The following is a 23,001-nucleotide window of genomic DNA, read 5'->3' as shown; positions in this document are numbered from 1 at the left end:
CCATATAAACGAAAAATAAGTCCAGCTAAGACAAAGACTGTTTGCGGAGCTATCGGGGATGAAAGGAGTTAGAGACGCCTCACTGAAAGCCAAGCCTGGGTGCTTTTGAGTGAAGCGGCGCAACATCGTGAAAAATCTGTTGCCAATATGGGATGTTTTGACAAAACGAGCAGATATTTGACGTTTACACACCCACATTCTCACCTGAAAATATCTTAAAAGTTTACTTTGTGACCTAGAAACACAAATAAGAGGAATATATTAAACCAAGTGGCAGCCGCCATTGTTTGACTGGTAGAGGCGTGCTTTGAATTGTGGGATATGCAGTTTTCCACCAAGCATACACCCTTGCCGTTACCGTAACTATTCAATGCTTCGTGCAACCTTAAGAATTCCAGTGGTTCCTGAAAGCACCGACGCTGTGCGCGCCGTTGATATTGTCGTCATTATGGTAATCCAAATACGGGGACATACCACTAGAGTGAGCCAACACACCACAAATTAAGTGAGTGAGCAAACACACCACAAAGTAAGTTAAGTTTCACTTTCGTTCGTTCCCATTCATTCCAATGGGCAAAAACTTGCATTAAAATATTCATATTTAAAAAACTATAGAAGTAATAAACACCAAAAGGCATAGCAACTCATTCCTGATCCAGCCGCACAAAATGATATAACATATATGAAGCTTGTGTCAAAACTGTGGGATGAGTTACGGTCCAAAATTTCAGGCGGAAAAAGAATAATAATAATAATAAATCCGAGCAATAGTAATAAGTGTGCCTTCGCATAGGCACACTTAACAAGAAAGAAAAGTATTTCTTTGTGCCCCCCTCTCCCTGTTAATGCCCTACCTGCCCCCCTGGCAACACTTTGCTAGACCCGCCCCTGCACAGTTACCAGCTGTCAGCTACACAAAAAGGATCCTGGTGTTATTTGTCTCTCAGAAACAGTTCATAACTTCAACTCATTTTTGTTTTGTCCTTTTTTGTTCTTTACATTGTCTTTCTTCTATATAATTGTTAAACATTTAATAAATATGTCTACAAAAAGATTTTAAAAATCAGACATTTCACACAGACACCCAAATGATTTCTGACTGATGAAGGGGGCTGAAGGTTCCCTGCTCTTGCCCAGCTTCTGCTGCTCTCTCCCTGCTCACTGTCAGCAGCTGGCAGCCTCGGTCCTGCCTGAGACTCTTCATCTATCAGTGCCAAAGAATATGGGAAATAGCAACGCACAACATGCACATTACAAAACAAGCCCATGAATCAGCATTACATTCATTAGTGAAGTGCTGACGTTCGTTCCTAAACTTTGGGCCTTAATTAACATCACTGTGAACTAATGTTTGCTTTGCTTCTTAACCAGTGAAGCAGCGAGGGGCTTTCTGAGGTTCCTGCTCGTAAATGCCCAAAATGAGTCGAGTATTTCTCTGCAACTACAAACTCTGCTTTCATCAGAGGTGTAAATATTACAGCACTGTGTCAGAGTCACTGAGGCTGGAACACAGAAAAAGGAAGTAGATGTATTTATTTTTAGGCTTTATTGCCTGGAACCACTTTAAAAATACGCTTTGGGTCACAATTAACTGCAGAAAACCAGGAATCCACATATGAACATTATCTGTGCAGAGATTTATGCTTCTGAAGGTAAACAGTGAAAACTTGCAGCACTAAATGCACAGATAGCCAGGCGTTTCACATTTTGGGACCATCTGCCAGTTTTCATTTCTTAGGTATTGAAGAGCAGAAATGATTGAATTTTATTTACATGCTTAAAAATGTTTGCTTTTGAATATTATTTGAAGAATTACCCACACACTCAGGCACTGTGGGCCTGTTTCCCTTTGCACAACCGAGTGTTGGAAACGGGCCTTTTCTCTTTAAACTCTGAGGGGCTGTAACTTTGGCTTCTATTGGCAGATTTGCATGATTGACCCTCTTTTTAAAATAGTTTTAGCCAAGAGAATCAAGCTAACATCACTGTTTTTACGTCAGCTCACGTCACACGAGCTGTTTCAAGAAAAGTCCTCCTGTCACACAGCAATGCCTACATGAATCACACCACTCTGCTTAAATAATAATAATAATGTTTAGTGAAGCAGGTGAAGCAAAGGGCTGTTTTTAATAGGCTGGGAGACCCAGGTGTGCTGCTTTAGCTGCTGAGCCTCTCATGCTAGCCTCCATCTATAAGCTGGGATCACAGGAGCACTGCAGTCCTGACTAGATCAAGGATTGTTATTCATGCAGGTGACAAAAGTTTACATTCACAGAGTCATAGGATTGAGCCTGGTTTGAAAAGCAGCTGTTTAATGCAGCTGCTTAGAGTTCACACACAGTAGAAGAATCAGACTTGAGTCACATTTCAAACACTGGAAAAATACTCAGCAAGTAACAATGAAAACAGCACAGACTCAGTATATCCTGTTCAGTCCTGTGTTTGATATGAATGTGCTGTTCAGAGAGGATCTCATGTCCTCTTTTACAAAGCCTTTGTTTCATGATGTTTGTGTATAAATGAATGTAGGTGTGTTTCTAAGTGTGAAGGAGCCCTGGGAGAAAAGACTGAAGCTTGTGCCAAAGAACAAACAGGAAAGAAAGATCAGCATTAATGAAGACGAGCACAGAAGGAGCCCAAGCACGTGTTGCTTTTTCAGATTTCTCTAAAAGTGTGTGTTCATTTGTTCCATCCTTCACAACAAACAACAGCTGACAGACACACATGCACTCTGTGTCACTTCACAGGGGCTGATGAAAGTGGACACAGTAAAGGGAGAGCTGGACCTGCTCTACACATCCTGCACTCTGTTAACAGACTTTATTCTGCAGCATCAACAGATAAAAATATATGAAGATATAGAAACGTTTAACATTGTGACTGTTCACATTAGTGAAGCTGTTACTTTGCTGCCAGGTGGGAAAAGAAGCCTAAAGCTGAGTCTGATTAAACATCTGCTGCACCAGAGAGTTTCATGGCCCTGCTTTATCCTGTGCTTGCTGACCACCTCGTCCTGAAACCTCTTCATCATCCTCACAGTTGTGTGAAGAAAGAGGGAAGCAGGTGGAAACCATCTGTGCTGCTGTGTTCACTTGTGTGTGTGCGTCTATGGTCATATCTAATGTGTACCTACAGACAAACACAAACACCTGGCATTGCACAAGAGTCTCTATGGAGCAACCTGCAGATGTCAGAGATGTGATTAGAGGGTAAAGTGGACTAGTGAGAGCATCTATGTTGTTGTTGTCTGCTGGGGGACAGCATCAGCTCCAGAGATGCATCAGGATCAGCAAACTAATCTGCAAGGCTGCAAGTGTCACTGAAGGAGTTTGAGTCAGTGAGGGACTCAAACTCACACAGCTGGTCAAGAAGGCTCAGCAGCTGCTGTATTTCCTGAGGAGGCTGAGGAAATTTGGTATGTTGGCCAAGATCCTCAGCAGGTTCTACAGCTGCACTGTGGAGAGCAGCCTGACAGCTGCATCACTGCATGGTACGGCAGCACTACTGCAAACCGCAAACGCCTGCAGAGACTGATAACAACTGTGGAGAAGATCATCAGGACCCCGCTGCCCTCTCTGCAGAGCAGCTACCATCACAGAGTCCAGAGGAGAGACACACCTCTGCCCTCGAGACGAAGGTTCAGAAGTGTGAAATGTAGAACATCCAGACTCAACAACTCCATCTTCCCCACTGCTATCAGACTCCTGAACAGCTGACCGACCTCAAACTGCAGTTTGCACATCAGGTCACTTTGCACACTAAGTTCATTTTGCACATTAAACTCCATGTACATCCATGTACATCGACATCTGCAGACCACACGTGTCTTCAGTTACTTATTTGTACTTATTTGCAGTTATTTATCTTTTTATTTTATTTTTTTAAGTTATTTTTTATCCTTATTTTATCTTTTTATTTATTCTTATCTTGTTCTTTTAACCCTTATCTAACTTGGCATTGTGCACGGTGTGTTTAGATTCAGTTTAAATTCAGGGACACGGAGCCCCTGTTGATCCTCTACCTAATCACACGAGCCACGGTGTGAGAACGGGTGTGGGTCTCAATCAGCCAAGGTTTTGGGTGAACCCATTGTGAGATCTAGCCCCACCCTATCATGTGATTTCCTGTGATCAAATGTCCCAGGATGTGAGTGGGCGTTAAGACGTCCATGTCCCTCTTCAAGCAACTTAAAGAAGTCCAGACGCTTTTCTTTCCAAGCTCCTTCAACAACATCATTCATAGAACAACTTCCAGCTTCGTTTGCTCGGCTACAGTTTGGATGGATTTGCATTTAAAGATGCAACAAGACTAAAATGGTTAGGGTCAGGAGGTCAAAGGTCAGAGCTCCTGTGGGTCTGAGGGCGGCCTCACGCTGGAGAAGGATGAAGGAGTCTGACCTGAGCCAGTGTTTGACATGAACACATCAGCACTGCTGTCAGTGAGCCTAACGACAGCCGTTAGCATCATTTCAGTGTTTCAGTCATAAAAACACTTCCTGTCTCTGTGGTGGTTACAGTGACATCGTGCAGTTTGTGCTTTGACCTCCAGAGGGCGACAAATCAGCACAGACAGAGAGCTCCATTCAAACTTTGCTGCCATCAGGAATAATTCTTCAAATATAATCATCAGTGTTTGAGCAGTTATGATATCAGGGACAATCTAGACATGTGTGACAATACTGAACATGTCACATGACACACCTCAAACATCATGTGATCCACTCTCAGTCTGCACTTTCATTCATGACTTCAACAGGTTGAAATGAGCTTTGAAGAAACATCAGTTCAGTGCTGAAATATTTAAACGCTGCAGGAAGAACAACAACAAAGTGATGACGGATGTTTGTGCTTCAAACAGGAAAACCAGCAGAAATAAATCACAGCCTGCCAGAGGTTTGGAGTTTCTGAGGTGCAACTGAACGCAGCACAGTGTTCCAATGCTCCTGATTGTCCTCAAACGTCTCTTTGGGTGTTTCCTTCCTGCTCAAAGTTTAATTTCACTTCCTGAACTTCGTGGAGTGGAGCTTGTTGTTGGTGTGAAGAAACTGTAAGTTTGCTTTGTTTCCTCCTTTAACAGTTTGTCTTTAGGAACTTTACTGTTTGTTCAGCTCGTGTTTGATTTCTTCACACAACAAACTGTGTGTGTTTGTATTTCCGGTCTCTCCATTAAAGTCAGTGTGTAATGTTTCCTGGCTAACATCAGCTGTGTGCAGCTTAGTTCAGCACAAATCTGCCGCTCCATAGTTCACGGTAACGGACTCACAGCTGGACCAACGAGGCCGAGTGTGTCCGCCACTCTGAGCTACGTTCGTGTTTGTGTACTTGTAGTTTGTACTTTGAGTTCACTCAGAGCCCACAGAGGACGCAGCGTACGTGATGACGTCACAGCCCTTTACCTCCTTTACTGTCACTGTGATTAATATTTACACACGAGTAGGGTTGCCAACTCCCTGAAAAATAAATAAGGGACACCTCGTGGCCAGGGCCGGGCGACCCAGTTGTCTTCACCCTTCCCAGTGTGGTGAATTTTTTAGCTCTTTTTTTGTGTGTGAAATTATTTTTTTAACCCTTTGACTTGAATTTGATTTAAGCAGATGCATATTCTTTGTGATATGAACACATGTGAAACAAATGATCATTTAGCCATTTATTTTTAGCTCAAAATGACAACATTAACACAATAAAACAGGTCTCTTTCTTAAACAGAAGCCTGTCATGCTTAACTTTTGAGAATATAAGTAAATCTTTCTTTAAAAGCACTCTGTCCTGCTTAACTTAAAATAATAGAAAACAATAGAAAGAAAAATATTCTTGTAACTGTGCACATATAGTGCATTTAGTACAATTGGCTTCAGTTGAGGTATTATTTCAGCTTTTCTAATGCTAATCAGCTGCTCCTGTTTGTAAACCCGCTTGTTCCCATGATTACGCATCATAACTCATCATCATTATTCATCTATGTATTACTTTTATGTATTAGTCATCTATTTGTTGTAATCATCTATCCTTGCAGTTGTTTATTACACAAAATAAATTATATCATCACACTTCTGGCCACATAGCGCTGATATTCACTGCACATGCCCATATTAACTTTTTCCAGCCAGGTGTTTTCCTTTTCCCATTCTTCCCTTTGTCTGAGGGGAACAAACATTGCTGCTCTAATGCTGGGCTCACACTGTGCGGTTTTAGGCCCATTTTGAGACGATTTTTGAGTGATCGGACCGATTTTGGCCTTCATCGTGCGTCGTGTAGTATACGTGGGGTAACGAGAAGTGATTAACACCTCACGACCAGCTCCCGATCATCAATCGCTCGTGAGGTTCTCACCACAGCCGCTCACACTGCTCACGCGCAAACACGTAAACGTCGGTGAAAAAGACGTTGCAGCACGGCTGTGCAGCCTGTGATCTGGACACAAGCGATGGAGGCACAACTTGTAGAACTTTGGAAAGCTCATCCGACCCTTTTCGATGTGGCCTCACAAAATTATCACGACCACAACAACCGTGAAAATAGTTGGATTTACATTGCTGCTCAATCACAGCTGCCTGATCAATGTTTTTCATTAGCAATTTAGCAAAGTTGATGGTGGTGGTGTGTCTGTGTGAGTGAAAGACAGAGAGAGAGAGGGAGAGCGACAGATTTTCTGTTATAACCTTCATGTTATGGAGGCACAGTGTGAGCACTCAGGTCGCATCAGAGCATCGGGCGGTATAGTGTGAGACCTGCATCGTGACCTACCAACTGCGAGTCAATCGTGCAGTTTGAGCAGGAGCTGAATAACGTGACTGAAAAAATCGCAGTGTCTGCCCAGCTTTAGGTGTACTGTCGTCCGAGACTTGCACCACCTTGACGGCGTTTGTTTCCCTGTTGGCCATGCTTCTTGTTGTGGTCATCTGTTGTCTTCCGGTATTTTCTCCGTAAGCGACCTTTCCTCGACCAATGAGATGAGCGGTAATCTGAATTGTCATACTCGAATTGTCATAAGTGTGCTGTCAGCTCATTGGTCACAAAGCAGGAGAGGGGCTGGGAATTGTGTTTTCAAACAAAGCGTTAAATCCATTAACATTTATAGACTACTTTTGATTCTCACTGTATTACGGGACAAAGTGCGTCCCTTATTAGCTCAATACGGGACGTGTACTTTTGTTTCTAAATACGGGACGATTCCGTATTTTAAGGGACGGTTGGCAACCCTAACGGTAACGGACTCACAGCTGGACTAACGAGGCCGAGTGTGTCCGCCACTCTGAGCTACGTTCGTGTTTGTGTACTTGTAGTTTGTACTTTGAGTTCACTCAGAGCCCACAGAGGACGCAGCGTACGTGATGACGTCACAGCCCTTTACCTCCTTTACTGTCACTGTGATTAATATTTACACACGAGACACCTGCAGAGCTCTGACGCTGAGCTAGCCACACAGCATGCTAACACTAAGCTAAAGCTAGGCTAGCCAAGAACCCAGAGTGAGGTTAAAGCTAGTGATGGGCAGATGAAGCCTCATGAAGCACTGAAGCTTTTCATCCAATTGGTTCACCCCAACGCGAAGCTTCTTGAAGCTTCATTTGCTCTAGTAGGACACCTACTGGACGTAAAAATATTAGTTGGCATGAATTTGAAGAGTGTGGCCTTTTTGCACACAGCCTGTAAATGTCAACAACAAAAGGAGTGTGTAAAACATGTATATTGTAGTGATGCAGTGTACTGTGTATATTTATACTGGCAGTATGGAACATGATTATTTGGAAATGCCTAAAATGGAAATGATCATATACTGTGAGGTGAGGTGTGGACAGTGGTTGTGCTTTTGTAACATTGAGGCAAGGACAGTGATTAGTGTTTAGGGGACACATCATTGGTTTTTATTAAAAAGAAACAGTTTCTCCACTGTGGCAGGTCGTAGGCGATTTTTTTTTTTCTAAACTGTCTCTAACTCTCACTAACCGCAACTCTCCATCAAACGCCCACATTTTGTCTGAGGGGTTTATATCGCTGTCATAGCTCGCGGCAAAGTTCGAACCGCTTCCTGAACCAGTCACGTGGTACAGCCGGGCAGCGAGGCTTCGGACGTCATCATTTTCAGCTCCTCCCATAAATGAAGCAAGCCTGGATACGCGCTTCGCGGAAATGCCCCCTCCATTACTCGACACACGCTTCGAAGCCTCGATACAGAACGTCACATCACTAGTTAAAGCTGAGTAAACACTGACCCCAGACCAGCACCGTGATAAAGTGAGCTGCTGCTGCTGAACTTGAACAGGTAACAAAGTGATGAGCAGTCAGGCTGCAGGTTTCTACCTGTTCATGTTTCTACAGTAGAATCACTTTGAAGTGTCTTTGTGCTGTTTCATCTTTGATTTGTGTTCATAAACACTCAGAGAAACATCACGTGACCTCATCAGGATCTGTGTTGGTGTGTGGGGCTGTACCTCAGCTTTATGTTGTTACATGCTCATTTGTTCATTTTAACATCAAAGTAATGTTATGAGGAGTAATGAAGTAACGTACTCCATTACTTTTAATTAAAGTGTTCTGTGTAATATGTGTAATAATGACTGTTTTGAGTAATGACCAACACTGATCACAACAAAGAGGAAATGCCTCCAACATGCACAAACATTTGAGCCACAACATGCAGTTAATGTGCACAAATGTCTTTGATATGCTGCTCAGTGATGGTGGTGACTGTCAGAGCAGAGCTACTGAGAATCAATAAGTAATATCAATGATGGGATCAGAATCACTAAATTCTTCTCATCCCTGTCAGTATCATACATGTGCTGTATAATGTGATAAATGTAGAGGTGCTGGCTGTTCTCTCACTCTGCTGTTTAGCTGTAAAGGACGCCTCCCTGCCTTTGTCTCATTCATGACCTTTAATAGTCTCTTCTAACATGCAGAGATCTGTATGATCTGTTTCATAGAGTCTAACCAGCCTGTACAGGTAACAACAACAGTCACTGCATCACTGACACACAAACGTCATCTCTGTCAATAACAACATTCATACATGGAATAAAAACACATCAGTGGATCATTGCTGGAGCTGATGTTTGTGCTCCTGGTGCAAAGGCTCTCAGTTTCCTCCTTGAAATAACATCAGTGGTGGGTCAGCGACATGCTTTCTTTCCCTCTCAGGTTTAAATATCTGGGACTCTCCACCGTTTGGTTTTAGAGCTGAAGAAGCTTCTCAGATGAAACGTCTTCCAGAAACTTAAAGACGTCTCTTTTCTCTCCAAGCTCCTTAGATCACATGACCTGGATGACTGAACCTACAGATATATTGACCTGGTTTCATGGTCACATGACAGGTCAGAGGTCAGTTCCTCCTGTTAATGTGAACTCACTGAGTGTTTGTGGTTTACCTCTCAGACTGACTGAAGATGATGATGGAGGAAGAGGAGGACAGAGCAGAGTCTGCAGGGTCCAGCTGTCCGTCTGTGAGGAGTGACCGGTCCAAAGATCATAATCCAGACTTCAGTGGTGAACCTGGAGCAACGAGGTCAGAGAGCTGAACTCACTGAGTAACAGAAATAATTCTGCACTGACATTATAATCAGTGTTGACTCTGGTTGATTGTCTGACTGTGTTTGTGAGCTGAGAGGAAATGAAAATGAGTTTGTAACAAAAATCAGTTTTGTCCAGTTTTCCTGTAAAAAGCTGAACTCTAATCTAAGAGGATGTTACTGACAGGAAACAGCTGCATTATCTGCAGTCTGTGTGATCACAGCTGCTTCAATCATGTTTGTGTCTGCAGAGGTCAGAGGTCACAGTCTGCAGGGTCCAGCTGTCCGTCTGTGAGGAGTGACCGGTCCAAAGATCACCCTCCATACTTCAGTGGTGAACCTGGAGCAACGAGGTCAGAGAGCTGTGATGACTCCTTTACATGTTTGTGTTTCCTGGATAAATATGACCTGAAACATCCTCAGATTGTTACAAAGATTCATTAAAAAGAAAACAATGAAAGAGAAAAGATCCAAATGTTCGACTTGGTCATTTGCTGTTTGAGGACAGTGATGCTCATATCTGTGGGGAAAGTGTGACCTGAGTGGGTTCATGTTTGTCTTTAAAGAACAGAGCTGCTCTGATTCTCTTTGTGTCTGATCTGTTAAACAGTCTGAGAGGTCACACAGAGACCCAGCAGCTAAAGCCTGGATCATACTGGCTGCTGTTACTCCATCAGGACAACACTGAACCACAGTGGTGTGGATGTAGTGGATAAATCCCACCATACTGATGCTCAGAGTTAACCACAGGGAACAAAACCAGATGTTACCTTCAGATTGTGACCTTTGGAGTGGACGATGCAGATTTCAATAGAGAATAAATGTTGTTGTTTTTCAGCTGTGAAGAAAGAATCTAATTTTCTGAACTTAAGAATTTATGATGCTGGAAACAACATGGAGACTATAACACAACATTTCCACTGTGTTCATAGAATGAATGTAAAACTGTCAGACATTCATTAAATATGCAAAATGTCTACAGAAGCATCAGAGGGTCAGACGTGAAGCACTCAGTGATTTTGATCAAATGACTCATCAGTTATTGATCTGTACTACACTGATCTACCACGTTAGTAAAGCTGGTGTTCTGGTGGTGGAGGGAGACTCGGATCATGTTCTGGTTTTGGAGCAGTGATCTGCTGATGGTTCAGTTTGATGAGCTTCTTCAAAATCATCCCTGACATCACCACTGAAAGGACGTCCATGAAAACAGACTGAAAATTACTGATATGTTCACAATCTGAGAGTTTAAAACTTGACAGACTTGATTCAGATGAAGTTATTTGAGCAGAAACTCCTGGATCTTTATCCTGTGTTGATCTAATCCTTCATGGTTCCTCCACAGAGTGGAGCAGCAGAGCTCAGAGGTTCCCAGTGGTCAGTCTGCCCAGCAGCATCAAACACAGCTGGACTCCATATTTATGGTCTGTACATGTACAACAACTACTGTTACATCTGTTCTGTTCACAGTCATCTCCATGCTGCTCTTTGTAGACCAGTGGATCGTCAGTGTGTCCAACATGGATCTGATGTTTGGCTCCATGATTTCAGTCTGATTGGCTCATTCATAAATATTCTGTTCCAGCTGCTGGAGGACAACATCATCACTTTTGTGAAGAACGAGCTGAAGAAGATCCAGAAGGTTCTGAGTCCAGATTACCCAGAATGCTTAGAGAGTCAGAGGAGCAGCAGCAGAGAGGCATTTGTGAAGATCACAGTGGACTTCCTGAGGAGAATGAAGCAGGAGGAGCTGGCTGACCGTCTGCAGAGACGTAAGAGGATTTATCTAAAGATTTAAGCTGCTGGATAAATGAACATTTTCCAGAGATGGAAGATGGAGCAACATGTTTTAAAGATTAGTTCTTTTTGGAATTGAGTGTTTATTTTTCTTCTCATTCAGAACTTCAAGCTGCAGTTTGTCATCGTAACCTTAAATCCACCCTGAAGAAGAAGTTCCAGTGTGTGTTTGAGGGCATCGCTAAAGCAGGAAACCCAACCCTCCTGAATCAGATCTACACAGAGCTCTACATCACAGAGGGAGGGACTGCAGAGGTCAATGATGAACATGAGGTCAGACAGATTGAAACAGCATCCAGGAAACCAGACAGACCAGAAACAACCATCAGACAAGAAGACATCTTTAAAGCCTCACCTGGAAGAGACGAACCAATCAGAACAGTGCTGACAAAGGGAGTGGCTGGCATTGGGAAAACAGTCTTAACACAGAAATACAGCCTGGACTGGGCTGAAGACAAAGCCAACCAGGACATCCAGTTCATATTTCCATTCACTTTCAGAGAGCTGAATGTGCTGAAAGAGGAAAAGTTCAGCTTGGTGGGACTTGTTCATCACTTCTTTACTGAAACCAAAGAAGCAGGAATCTGCAGCTTTGAAGACTTCCAGGTTGTGTTCATCTTTGATGGTCTGGATGAGTGTCGACTTCCTCTGGACTTCCACAAAACTACAATCCTAACTGACCCTAGAAAGTCCACCTCAGTGGATGTGCTGCTGATAAACCTCATCAGGGGGAAACTGCTTCCCTCTGCTCGCCTCTGGATAACCACACGACCTGCAGCAGCCAATCAGATCCCTCCTGACTGTGTTGGCATGGTGACAGAGGTCAGAGGGTTCACTGACCCACAGAAGGAGGAGTACTTCAGGAAGAGATTCAGAGATGAGGAGCAGGCCAGCAGCATCATCTCCCACATCAAGACATCACGAAGCCTCCACATCATGTGTCACATCCCAGTCTTCTGCTGGATCACTGCTACAGTTCTGGAGGATGTGCTGGAAACCAGAGAGGGAGGAGAGCTGCCCAAGACCCTGACTGAGATGTACATCCACTTCCTGGTGGTTCAGGCCAAAGTGAAGAAGGTCAAGTATGATGGAGGAGCTGAGACAGATCCACACTGGAGTCCAGAGAGCAGGAAGATGATGGAGTCTCTGGGAAAACTGGCTTTTGATCAGCTGCAGAAAGGAAACCTGATCTTCTATGAATCAGACCTGACAGAGTGTGGCATCGATATCAGAGCAGCCTCAGTGTACTCAGGAGTGTTCACACAGATCTTTAAAGAGGAGAGAGGACTGTACCAGGACAAGGTGTTCTGCTTCATCCATCTGAGTGTTCAGGAGTTTCTGGCTGCTCTTCATGTCCATCTGACCTTCATCAACTCTGGACTCAATCTGCTGGAACAACAACAGGGAATCTCTTCATGGTCTAAACTATTTAACAAACTAAAACTTCAATCTCTCCACCAGAGTGCTGTGAACAAGGCCTTACAGAGTCCAAATGGACACCTGGACTTGTTCCTCCGCTTCCTCCTGGGTCTTTCACTGCAGACTAATCAGAGTCTCCTACGAGGTCTGCTGACACAGACAGGAAGTAGCTGGCAGACCAATCAGGAAACAGTCCAGTACATCAAGGAGAAGCTCAGTGAGAATCTGTCTGCAGAGAAAAGCATCAATCTGATCCACTGTCTGAATGAACTGAATGATCGTTCTCTAGTGGAGGAGATCCAACAGTCCCTGAGATCAGGACGTCTCTCCACATATAAACTGTCTCCTGCTCAGTGGTCAGCTCTGGTCTTCATCTTACTGTCATCAGAAGAAGATCTGGATGTGTTTGACCTGCAGAAATACTCTGCTTCAGAGGAGGCTCTTCTGAGGCTGCTGCCAGTGGTCAAAGCCTCCAACAAAGCTCTGTAAGTACATATGTGATCATAGCTTTAGCTTTTAAATGTTTATTCTAGTTAACACAGATCAGGTGGAACAACTCAAATAACATATCAAAAATATTAAGTGGTCATCGGTACTCAGTTTGTTCAATACTGAATACAATGGAGCACAAATTGTCCACGTTTCTGAAATATTTCTGGGTGTAACTGTCACCAAAGTGCAATTTAGACCTGGCCTGTGGTTGTTATCTAAGTGATAATCATCAATTCTACTAAAACAAATACAAAATAAAGAAATTTGACACATTCTGTTGATATCAAAAGCACACTGAACAATTCAGTGTTGTTTTACTGCTGTTCTCTCTTCACTTCTTCTCCTCTGATTCTCTCCACATGTTGCTCTGCATCAGTGCTCAGTTTCCTGACAAAACAAGATGAAATATTGCTAAATATAATAGTATCTCATTACGCTTCAACAGAAGTGTTTTATTTTTGTAATTGTTTATCTGTTATTTTTCAGACTGAGTCACTGTGACCTGTCAGAGAGAAGCTGTGAAGCTCTGGCCTCAGGTCTCAGCTCTCAGACCTCTAATCTGAGACAGCTGGACCTGAGTAACAGTAACCTGAAGGATTCAGGCGTGAAGCTTCTGTCTGAAGGACTGAAGAGTCCACACTGTACACTGGAAACTCTCAGGTGAGATCAAGCATTTTTCTTTCATCAACTGACAGAATTAGCAGATTAATAATAAGGCAGTCCTCTAATAAGAGGAGAAGTGGAGGTGTTTTGAAGGGCAACATACTCTTATGTTAACAAGACAGGAAGTAGTTCCTGGGAACTGCTTCCTTTGTTATTGTCTAAGTAGAAACATGATGGTGAAACAGTGATGAGTTTGCAGAGGTGAATCCACACAACACAACAATGCTGTTGCGTGCTGAAAGCAGACTTCTCACAGATTCTGAGGCTGCAGGTTTCATCACTGTCCAACCAAAATTCACTGAACCAGCAGTAAATGAACGTCCAAAACGACGCTTCATGTTTAAAAAACAGATGATCAGGGGGATTTGTGTTTACATCTTTTTTGTGTGATCTGTTCACCTGCTGTTTCAGCTGTTTGGTGGTTGTTGAGATGGTTTTGTGAACTTTTAGCTGAGATTCTGACGTTTCTGTAGATACCACACATGTCTAATTACTTTGTACAGCATGAATGGCCATAACGAGGTTTTTAACAGTAAGAAAAGTTGTAAAACTTCAGAAAGTATAGTTAAAAGTCCAAAACCTTCTACGTCTGGTGGCTTGTGGTAAGGAGCAGATCAAACGAGTAAAGAAGTACGTTATAATTATAAATGGCTTCAACAGCACATTCAGGTCTGTGAGACTCATTCAGACACTGAGCCGTGGCTCTGTGCTACATGCACATATTTCTGCATCTCTGCCATTCAGACACACTTTATATATAGTTTATTTTATGTAGGATTCAATACTGAACTGTACATTTAGTCTTTTTAAAGGCAGCAAGTTTTATTCAGTGTTTTCATAAAAGCCTTATTTTTATCCATTTACTGCTATTAGGAAGAACACGTGAGGTTTAAGACCTGGACCAGTTTGAAACCTTTTGTCCTCCACAGTGGAAAATGGGTGGAAATAAAAATGGGTCTCACTTTAGCCAGCTCCTAATTTTATCAGTTCTGCTCTCAGCGTCTCCTGTACATCTCCTGTATAAATGTTGCACTCAGCTTTGTGCTCTCCAATATCACTGAAATGCAGCCAGATGCTGCTCATTTTGCCTTTTCACTCTTTCCTGACACGCTTGCATTTCAATACAGCTCCCATTTCTCTGTGTACTGGTCTCTACCACTACCCTTGCTGTCTATGGGACATGTCCTCTTTCACATAATGGTATGATCCCAGTCTGTCTCTTAAAGTGATTGGCCACATGGTTTGCTCATCAGAATAAAACCTCAGCCGTGCTCACATTGATTATCAGCAAGCCTGAAAATTCATCAATATTTGACATATGAAATTATCTCAAGGGCTTGATTTGGCCCACGGGCCATATGTTTGACACCCCTGGTTTACACAGTTTGGTATTCAATGTACAAGTGAGTTAGCTCTCAGCTAACTAGCAGACAAGCTAACTGCTGGGACTGCGTCTTTCTAACAAGAGCATCAGACACTCAGACTGGTTTCCTTTGTGGATGATGATGTGTTCTCACACTGATCCTTCATGCTGATGCTGCCATCCACCCACTGCTCCTGGATTCCTCATCATCATCTCCATCAGCCCTCACAATACTCCACCTTCATCAGCTTCATGTTCAGCAGCCTGGATGGACAGTAATTCTTTCCATGGGTTATGGTGGGACATTGAGAGCTGAAGTCAAACAGCAGTGAGAATGAAAGACTGATTCATTTCTATTTAGTCTTGTGATGTGCAGCTTTGTTCAGAGCATTAAGGCCCAGCAAAGATCACTGAGGTCATAGAGTCCTGATGAAACCTGTGTGCTTATAGAAACTGAGACCAGATGAACCAGAATAGAAGGACATTAAAATGAAGTGTCAGCTACACAAAGGCAGTTGTTGCTGTGAGTTATTTAAATGGAGGATGGAGTCAGACTTTAAGCTGCTGGACTCAGTCACTATATCCTGTTGTCCTCATAGAACCTGGACACACAGACTCACCTGTGACACAGTGACACACAGTGTGGGCTACACACACATTAGAAAGTGGATCAGTCACACTTGTGCAATCATTTGTTGTGCTGGGAAACCATGAACACTTTGAATCACATTAATGGCTTTGTTACAGCAACATTCAATCATGAGTTCAAAAGTAGTGTATTGTGTACTTATTTTAATAGTACTGCAGTATGAGAAGTGCAACATTCAGTGTGCAGAAACAGATCAGGTGCTTTCTAACAGCAGTGTTCCCTTTAACACAGCAGCAGTTCAAATATTTCTGTCAGTCTGAGCTGAAACATGAATCTAATCAAAGATCAAATCAAAGTTCTTTGCCTCTGCCAGGACGTTAACATTTGATCTAGTTTTTTACAAAGTTCCCTCAGCGTCCAGAGCCACCAACATACCTTTGATCAACAGCAAGTGAACATTTATAAATGTGTGTTTGCAGAACAGGAAGCAGCAGAACTATTGTTCTGTTATCAGGCAGCAGCACAAACGCTCATCAGCTCATTTACTGTGCAGGACTTTGAGTGTGTGAAGTGTGTGTTTGTGCTGGATTTCCTTTGGAGAATCTCAGTCAGAAACCAGACAAAGAAAAACTCTTTCAACAGTCCAGGTTGAGTTGACAACATGAACTGCATTTATCTTCCTCTGACTGACATGTTCTTCCTCCTCTGCACCGAGCCAGCTGCTAAGACTCACAAGCTCATTGACATTTTCTGATGATAAAGAAACTCTCTTCTTCTGCACAATATGAGCAGCAACAGAGAAGAAGCTTTCACAGGTACAGATGTTGCAGCTGTGGCCAAGTACATGTGCTGCATGTTGGAGCAGCACTCTAATGGACAGGCCTCTGTACTGATGGTGGGCTCTGCTCTGTATCCACCACACTGTTCTCAGCTGAGTCTTCCTCCTGTTCACAATCACACTCTGATCAAGCATGTTCATGTTGTAACGCCGTGGCTTTCGTAGTCTCTCCTCTTTCTACAGCTCATGTGTTCTTCTTGTGATGCTGCGTCTTGAGGCTCATACATGCCGTCATTTGTTGATCCTAAGAACGTTCCTCAGACCGACTTCTTCAACAACAGATAACTTTAGTTGTATCAACACTGCCTCCTGGAACAGTTTAAAATGAACATGTCAAAGATCTGTACCTGTCTCCATGTTTCTGTCCCCGCCCCTTTCTTTCTGTCCTGGGTCATGTGAGCGCTGCAGTAGTATTAGGCCCACCCTCAATGCTCCCATTGGCTGAGACGCATAATGACGCCCATTTCAAGCCAGCACTGATCAACATCCCTCCTGTGACCCATGTCTGTTATATTCAGAGCCAGTGAGCACTTTCACAATAATCATGATTTTAAAAACTGTGATTAAAATAATTGCTGACGTTAATCAGTTAATGAGTTAACGAGATAATAACAGGTTAAGTTGCCCTAATAATTAGACTTTGATGACAAACTGATGTGATCTCCATGTTTCCTTTGTTGGACTGTGGGCGAGTGTCAGAACTGAATGTACTGAGTAACATGTAGAGTTTAAACATGTGTCAGTTCCAGTTTTAGAGCTCTAAAGTGCAGCTATCATGTTAGGAATATGTTAGGAATAGACAGGAACACTGAGCACACTGAGGTCAGATCTTTATTTTACCACTCGCTGCATTCTTGATGTTCATGAATTCAGCAGGTTCATGATTGTCTGCAGCATTAATCTCATATTTCCATTAAAGTGTTGAATTTGACTGTTTGATGTTCTTTATGATCTCTGGCACCAGTTCATCTGTAGGCCGAGCTCAGTCCATCCATTTAGTGAAATGATGTTTAAAGTTCTCCTTGTTCTGTGAGCGTGCACAGATCCTGAAGCAGAAAGCCTGGGTTAACAGAGAAATGATCATCACGTATTGTCACTTATAAATAAAGTTACAATGGATGGATAGATGTTATTGTGACAAAGAGAAAACAACTGTTGACAGATAGATTGTTGTTTTGTGTGTCTGCAGTCTGTCAGGCTGTCTGATCACAGAGGAAGGCTGTACTTCTCTGGCCTCCGCTCTGAGCTCCAACCCCTCCCATCTGAGAGAGCTGGACCTGAGCTACAATCATCCAGGTGACTCAGGAATGAAGCTGCTGTCGGCTGGACTGAAGGATCCAGGCTGGAGACTGGACACTCTCAGGTATGGAGAGAAAATCTGATAGAGGAGGAAGGGCTGGAAACATTTCCCGTGTCTTTCACTCACTTCCTGTTTGTTTCCTGCAGATGAGACATGAACAATCACACATGCAGGAATATTTTCAGGGTCAGACACACTAGTCTAGCTGGATAGTTCATGGATATTTATGTAGGGGTCTCCAAGGAGTCTGTTTGCACGAACATTTAGGTCACAGGTGTACCTGATATAGATGCCAGTGTACCTAATAAAGTGTCAGCTAACATTTGGAAATGGAAGCTTAAATAATGACAAACTGTACATTCACAGCTGAATTCACAATAAATTTGTTCTGAAGTGCACATTTTTCTGTTATTGTTCTCAAACAACAGAATGAGAATGCAATATTGATTCTAACAGGGCCCATAAACAGCATTAGCTTAGCAGCATTAGCTTATCAGAGTTTCTATCATGGTCACAGAAATCTTTAGCAGCGAAAAGTGGCCTACTTAGCAATAACTGCTCAAGTTGTATAAAGAAAGGGAAAACAGTATTAGCATTAGCTGCTAATGGCAGCTTACTTAGCATAAACTCTTCACATCTTTATAATGCAAGGGAAAGGAGTCACTCATGGAAGCCTATTTAGCATTAACGTCTCACATCATTATAAAACAAGAGAAAAGGGTATTAGCATAAGCTACTAATGCTTATTCACCTCAAATTAGCTTTAGCTGCTAATGGTAGCCTACTTAGCATTAACTCCTCGCTAATATAATGCTAATTCATATCAAATTAGCATTAGCTGCTCATATTGTTATAAGGAAAGAGAAAACAATATTAGCATTAGCTACTAATAGTTATTCAGCCCTAATTAGAATAAGCCTCTAAAAGCAGCCTACTTAGCATTAACTCCTCACATCGTTGTTACCCAACGGGAAAGAGTATTAGTATTAGCTACTATCATTTTTAATAAGTAAGAGAAAACAGTGTTAGCATTATTGAATAATGCTAATTCACACTAAATTAGAATTACCTATTTACAAGAGCGTACTTAGAATTAGCTGCTCACATTGTTAAAAAGTAAGGGAAAACAGTATTAGTATTAGCACATAATGCTAATTCACGTCAAAGTAGCATTAGTTAATAATGGCAGCCTACTTAGCATTAACTGCTCACTAATATAATGCTAATTCACATCAAATTAGCATTAGCTGCTCACATTGTTAAAAGGGAAAACAATAATAGCATTAGCTGCTAATAATTATTCACCTAATTAGAGTTAGCCCCTAATGGCAGCCTAGTTAGCATTAACTCCTGACATCGTTATAATGCAGGGGAAAAGGGTTACCATTATCGGATAATGCTAATTTACATCAAATTAACAATAGTTAATAATGGTAGACTTCGTATCACTAGCTGCTGTCATTCTTACAAAGCAAAGGAAAACAATATGAGCATTAGCTGCTAATGCTTTTTCATCTAAAATTAGCATTAGCAGCTAATGGCAGCCTACTTAGCATTAACTCCTCACTAATATAATGCTAATTCACGTCAAATTAGCATTAGCTGCTAGCATCAGCCTACCTAGCACTAGCTGTTCACATTGTTAAAAGGGAAGAGAAAACGATATTAGCATTAGCTACTAATAATTATTCACCCCTAATTAGAATTAGCCGCTAATGGCAGTATACTTAGCATTAACTCCTCACATTGTTATAATGTAAGGGAAAAGAATTAGCATTATCTAATAATGTTGACCTTGGCCCACTGGAAAAGTTAAGAACTAAAGATTTAGGAGTGTTTCTCGATAGCTCTTTCTCGTTTGAGAAACAAATGAATTCTGTTATTAAAACCAGCTGTAAGGTTTATATTGTTGATTGTCATTTATACTTAGAAATATTTACTCATATATGCTTAGAGGTGTATAATCGATTGCATGATGATAGAGGTTTGATCCTTAGTAGTCTGTAAAGACTCTGTGTGCCTTCCAGAGTGCTCTGGCATGCACACACCACTTGGGGCCATGAGAGAGGTCGTACCCTCTCTTACTGATTTATGGTGTAGGACAGGGGTCTCAAACTCAATTTAGCTGGGGGCCGCTGCAGGCAGAGTCTGGGTGAGGCTGGGCCGCATTAGGTTTTCTACAAGAAAGGCATGGTTAAAAAATTCCAATCTTCTCAAATCTCTTTATTTTTATTTTTTAACACAAAATATGAAAAATAAATAAACAAATTAAGAATTAATAAGAAAATAAATCAATCTGTAATACATAAATAAAATAATAATAAGATGTTTTTAGTCAGTGAACTTGTGTGTATCTTTCAGTCTTCTATATCTGCTGTATTTAGATTGAAATGTCTGTATTAACAGTTCTATAACCTTCTTCTGAACATGAATGGAACACTGTAGAAAATGAACTGTTCTTCTGAACATGGCTTCTCTTGCCTACTCCTTGCTGCTAGAGACTAGAGATGGCACGATACTACTTTTTTATGTCCGATACCAATATCATAAATTTGGATATCTGCCGATACCGATATAAATCGATATAGTGTTTTTTAATCAACAAAACTGTTTTTTAAATATCTTGCTGCATTTTGCAAGTCTGCAAGTTCATACTCAAGTTTAAAACAACAACTACACTAAAGCTATTCTGTTATACCTGTATACAAAAAAAACATTTCATAGTTCAGCAATACTGATCAATCTAATAAACTTAGACCTACACCATCCTCCCTATTCTGGTATTTTAAAGAGTACTTAGCGTAAATATTAAGCAACCTAACTAATAGGGTTCCAACTCCCAGCAACAACAAAAATAAATAAATAAAATATAGGGAACCACCCCTCACGCGCCACCTCATGATGCTTAATCGACGTAATCAACCTTAATTTGATGCAGTGTGAAAAAAAATGCACAGAAATCAATTATTTTTCAAGAAATATTAAATAGATTCAACATCTTTCTTCAACAAAATTGCAGACTGCACAGATGGTACCTTCCCAAAGGAAAAAGTACTATAGCTTACTAGGGTATATATATTAGACTTAATAGTTACTATATACAGTGATTGACTTCTATTCATTTTACATCAAATTAAAACTTTGGGTGTAAGATTCAGATAATTATTTATTAAAAGCTAGACATTTTAAATGAGAATAAGAAAGAAAAGTATGTCTTTGTGCCCCCTTTTCCCAGTTAATGCCCTATCGGCCCCCCCTGGCTAAACTTTGCTAGAGTTTAGCCGCCCCTGCACAGTTACCAGCCGTCAGCTACGTAGAAAAAGATCCTGGTGTAGAAAGTAATATTAAATAAATTGTAACAACAGCTTATCAAGTTTAAACGTGCTGCTGTTGTTCAGCCGCTGGTTTCCTCTTTCTGGTGCAAAGTGGGCCAAAAACAAAGAAGAGAGACGGACTCGCGACAGAAAAGCCGATCAGCTGATCATTAAGCGAGAGGCAGTCGCTTGTTAAGCTTAACGTGGGAATGCTTTACAAACATTCAGAGATGGACTTACACACTTGCTTTACTTCTCTCGGGGATAACTTTGTCGAAGATGAAATGCCGGGTTGCTAGCGAAGCTCCACATGCTATCCAGACCACCGACAGGTCCCGCATGCCACAGCCGCTCTATCACGTGATGCATACTGCTACGACGTGCTAACGTTCTGAGGTGAGTTACGGCGTGTTGCAAGTTTTGTGAGGTGCTTTCGTGATATTTAATGGATCGGATTAAATTTTTTTTTTTTCTCCGATATCCGATCCAGTAATTTAGGTCAGTATCGGAACGATACCGATACGTAATATCGGATCGGTCCATCTCTACTAGAGACCTGGCAGCGTTTCCTCTCGCATAGCCGAGCCAGATTTGGCCTGAGGGAGGAAGCAGTTGCGACCCTCAGTATGTCTTGAAGATGATCATCCGTAAGTCTGGACCTGTACTTGGACTTATTGAAGTTCAAAGTGGAGAAGAGCTTTTGGCACAAGTATGTGCTACCAAAAAGGCACATGGTCCGCTTGAACATTCGGGAAAGCTGAGGGAAACTAGGGCTCAAGTCTCTCAAAAATTGTCCAAGCTTGTCTGCTTTTCCACTCACCTCCCTGAACTTTGCTTTGAGTTCAGAGTTGCACTGCAGCTCAATGAGCTCCATTTGAAGCACAGAAGGGGCATCTTGCACATCAAAGGAGACGGGGTCCGCAAAAATGTGAAAGGTGGCTCTGTGTGTCTTGAAGTCAGCAAATCTGTGATCAAATTCCTCCTGTAGCCTCAAAATGACATCAACATACTCGTCAGCACTGAATGGTGTGCCTGCATCCACGAGTGCCTTGCATGCTGGGAAATGGCAAAGGTTTGTCTGAGAGAGCTGAGCTTTCCAGAGCGCCAGTTTTGTGGAGAATGCTCTCACGTTGTCATAGGCAGCACTGACAAGTTGCCCCTGGCCTTGTAACGTCTTGTTCAGTACATTAAGCTCATGTGTCATATCAACAAGAAAAGCTGAGTCCATGAGCCATTTGGGATCAGTTAGCACAGGAACACTAACTCCATCCTTCTCCATGAAGGCTTCACTTCTGCTCTCAACTCAAAAAGTCTCTTTAATACATTTCCCCTGCTGAGCCAACGTACCTCAGTGAAGTCGAGCACATCCCCATATTCTGACTCCATTTCCTCTAAAAAAGCTCAGAACCTTCGGTGCTTTAAGCCCCTGGATCTGGTTTGGTTGATGCATTTCACAACAATAGACATCACATTGTCAAACTTCAGGCATTTGCTGCAAAGGACCTGCTGATGGATGATGCAGTGCAGAGCAATGGCCTCCTCCACGCCTTCCTCTTCCAGTTTGTTTTGTGCCACCAGTCCATGTTTCCTCCCTGTCATTGATGGCGCTCCATCTGTTGTTATTCCAACAAACCTCTTCCATGGCAAACCAACATTCTCAATGGCATCACACAGCTTGTAAATATCTGCTGAGCGGTGGTCTGGCCATGCATTGGAAT

General features: G+C 42.2%; 1 protein-coding gene across 2 annotated transcripts in view; it reads left to right on the top strand.

The window, feature by feature from the left end:
• The first annotated feature begins 4,978 nt into the window (after positions 1–4,978).
• The window catches only part of LOC309702200 (protein NLRC3-like), a 22,870-nt gene continuing 4,847 nt past the window's right edge, over positions 4,979–23,001 (top strand). Inside the window, exons 1-9 of one of the 2 annotated variants that reach the window (XM_082526710.1) lie at positions 4,979–5,046; positions 9,375–9,504; positions 9,760–9,861; positions 10,854–10,932; positions 11,094–11,280; positions 11,409–13,209; positions 13,703–13,876; positions 17,859–18,032; positions 18,116–18,384. In XM_082526710.1, the coding sequence (XP_082382836.1) occupies positions 9,386–9,504; positions 9,760–9,861; positions 10,854–10,932; positions 11,094–11,280; positions 11,409–13,209; positions 13,703–13,876; positions 17,859–18,032; positions 18,116–18,119 (2,640 nt within the window). In that variant the 5' untranslated portion in view covers positions 4,979–5,046; positions 9,375–9,385 and the 3' untranslated portion in view covers positions 18,120–18,384. Of the gene's footprint in view, positions 5,047–9,374; positions 9,505–9,759; positions 9,862–10,853; positions 10,933–11,093; positions 11,281–11,408; positions 13,210–13,702; positions 13,877–17,858; positions 18,033–18,115; positions 18,385–23,001 lie in introns of those variants that run through there. The other variant, XM_082526709.1, reaches the window with a different exon arrangement.

Source organism: Aulonocara stuartgranti (assembly GCF_965226115.1).
Source record: "Aulonocara stuartgranti genome assembly, chromosome: 3".
NCBI classification, from domain to species: Eukaryota; Metazoa; Chordata; class Actinopteri; order Cichliformes; family Cichlidae; genus Aulonocara; species Aulonocara stuartgranti.
This window is presented reverse-complemented; position numbering and strand designations above follow the sequence as displayed.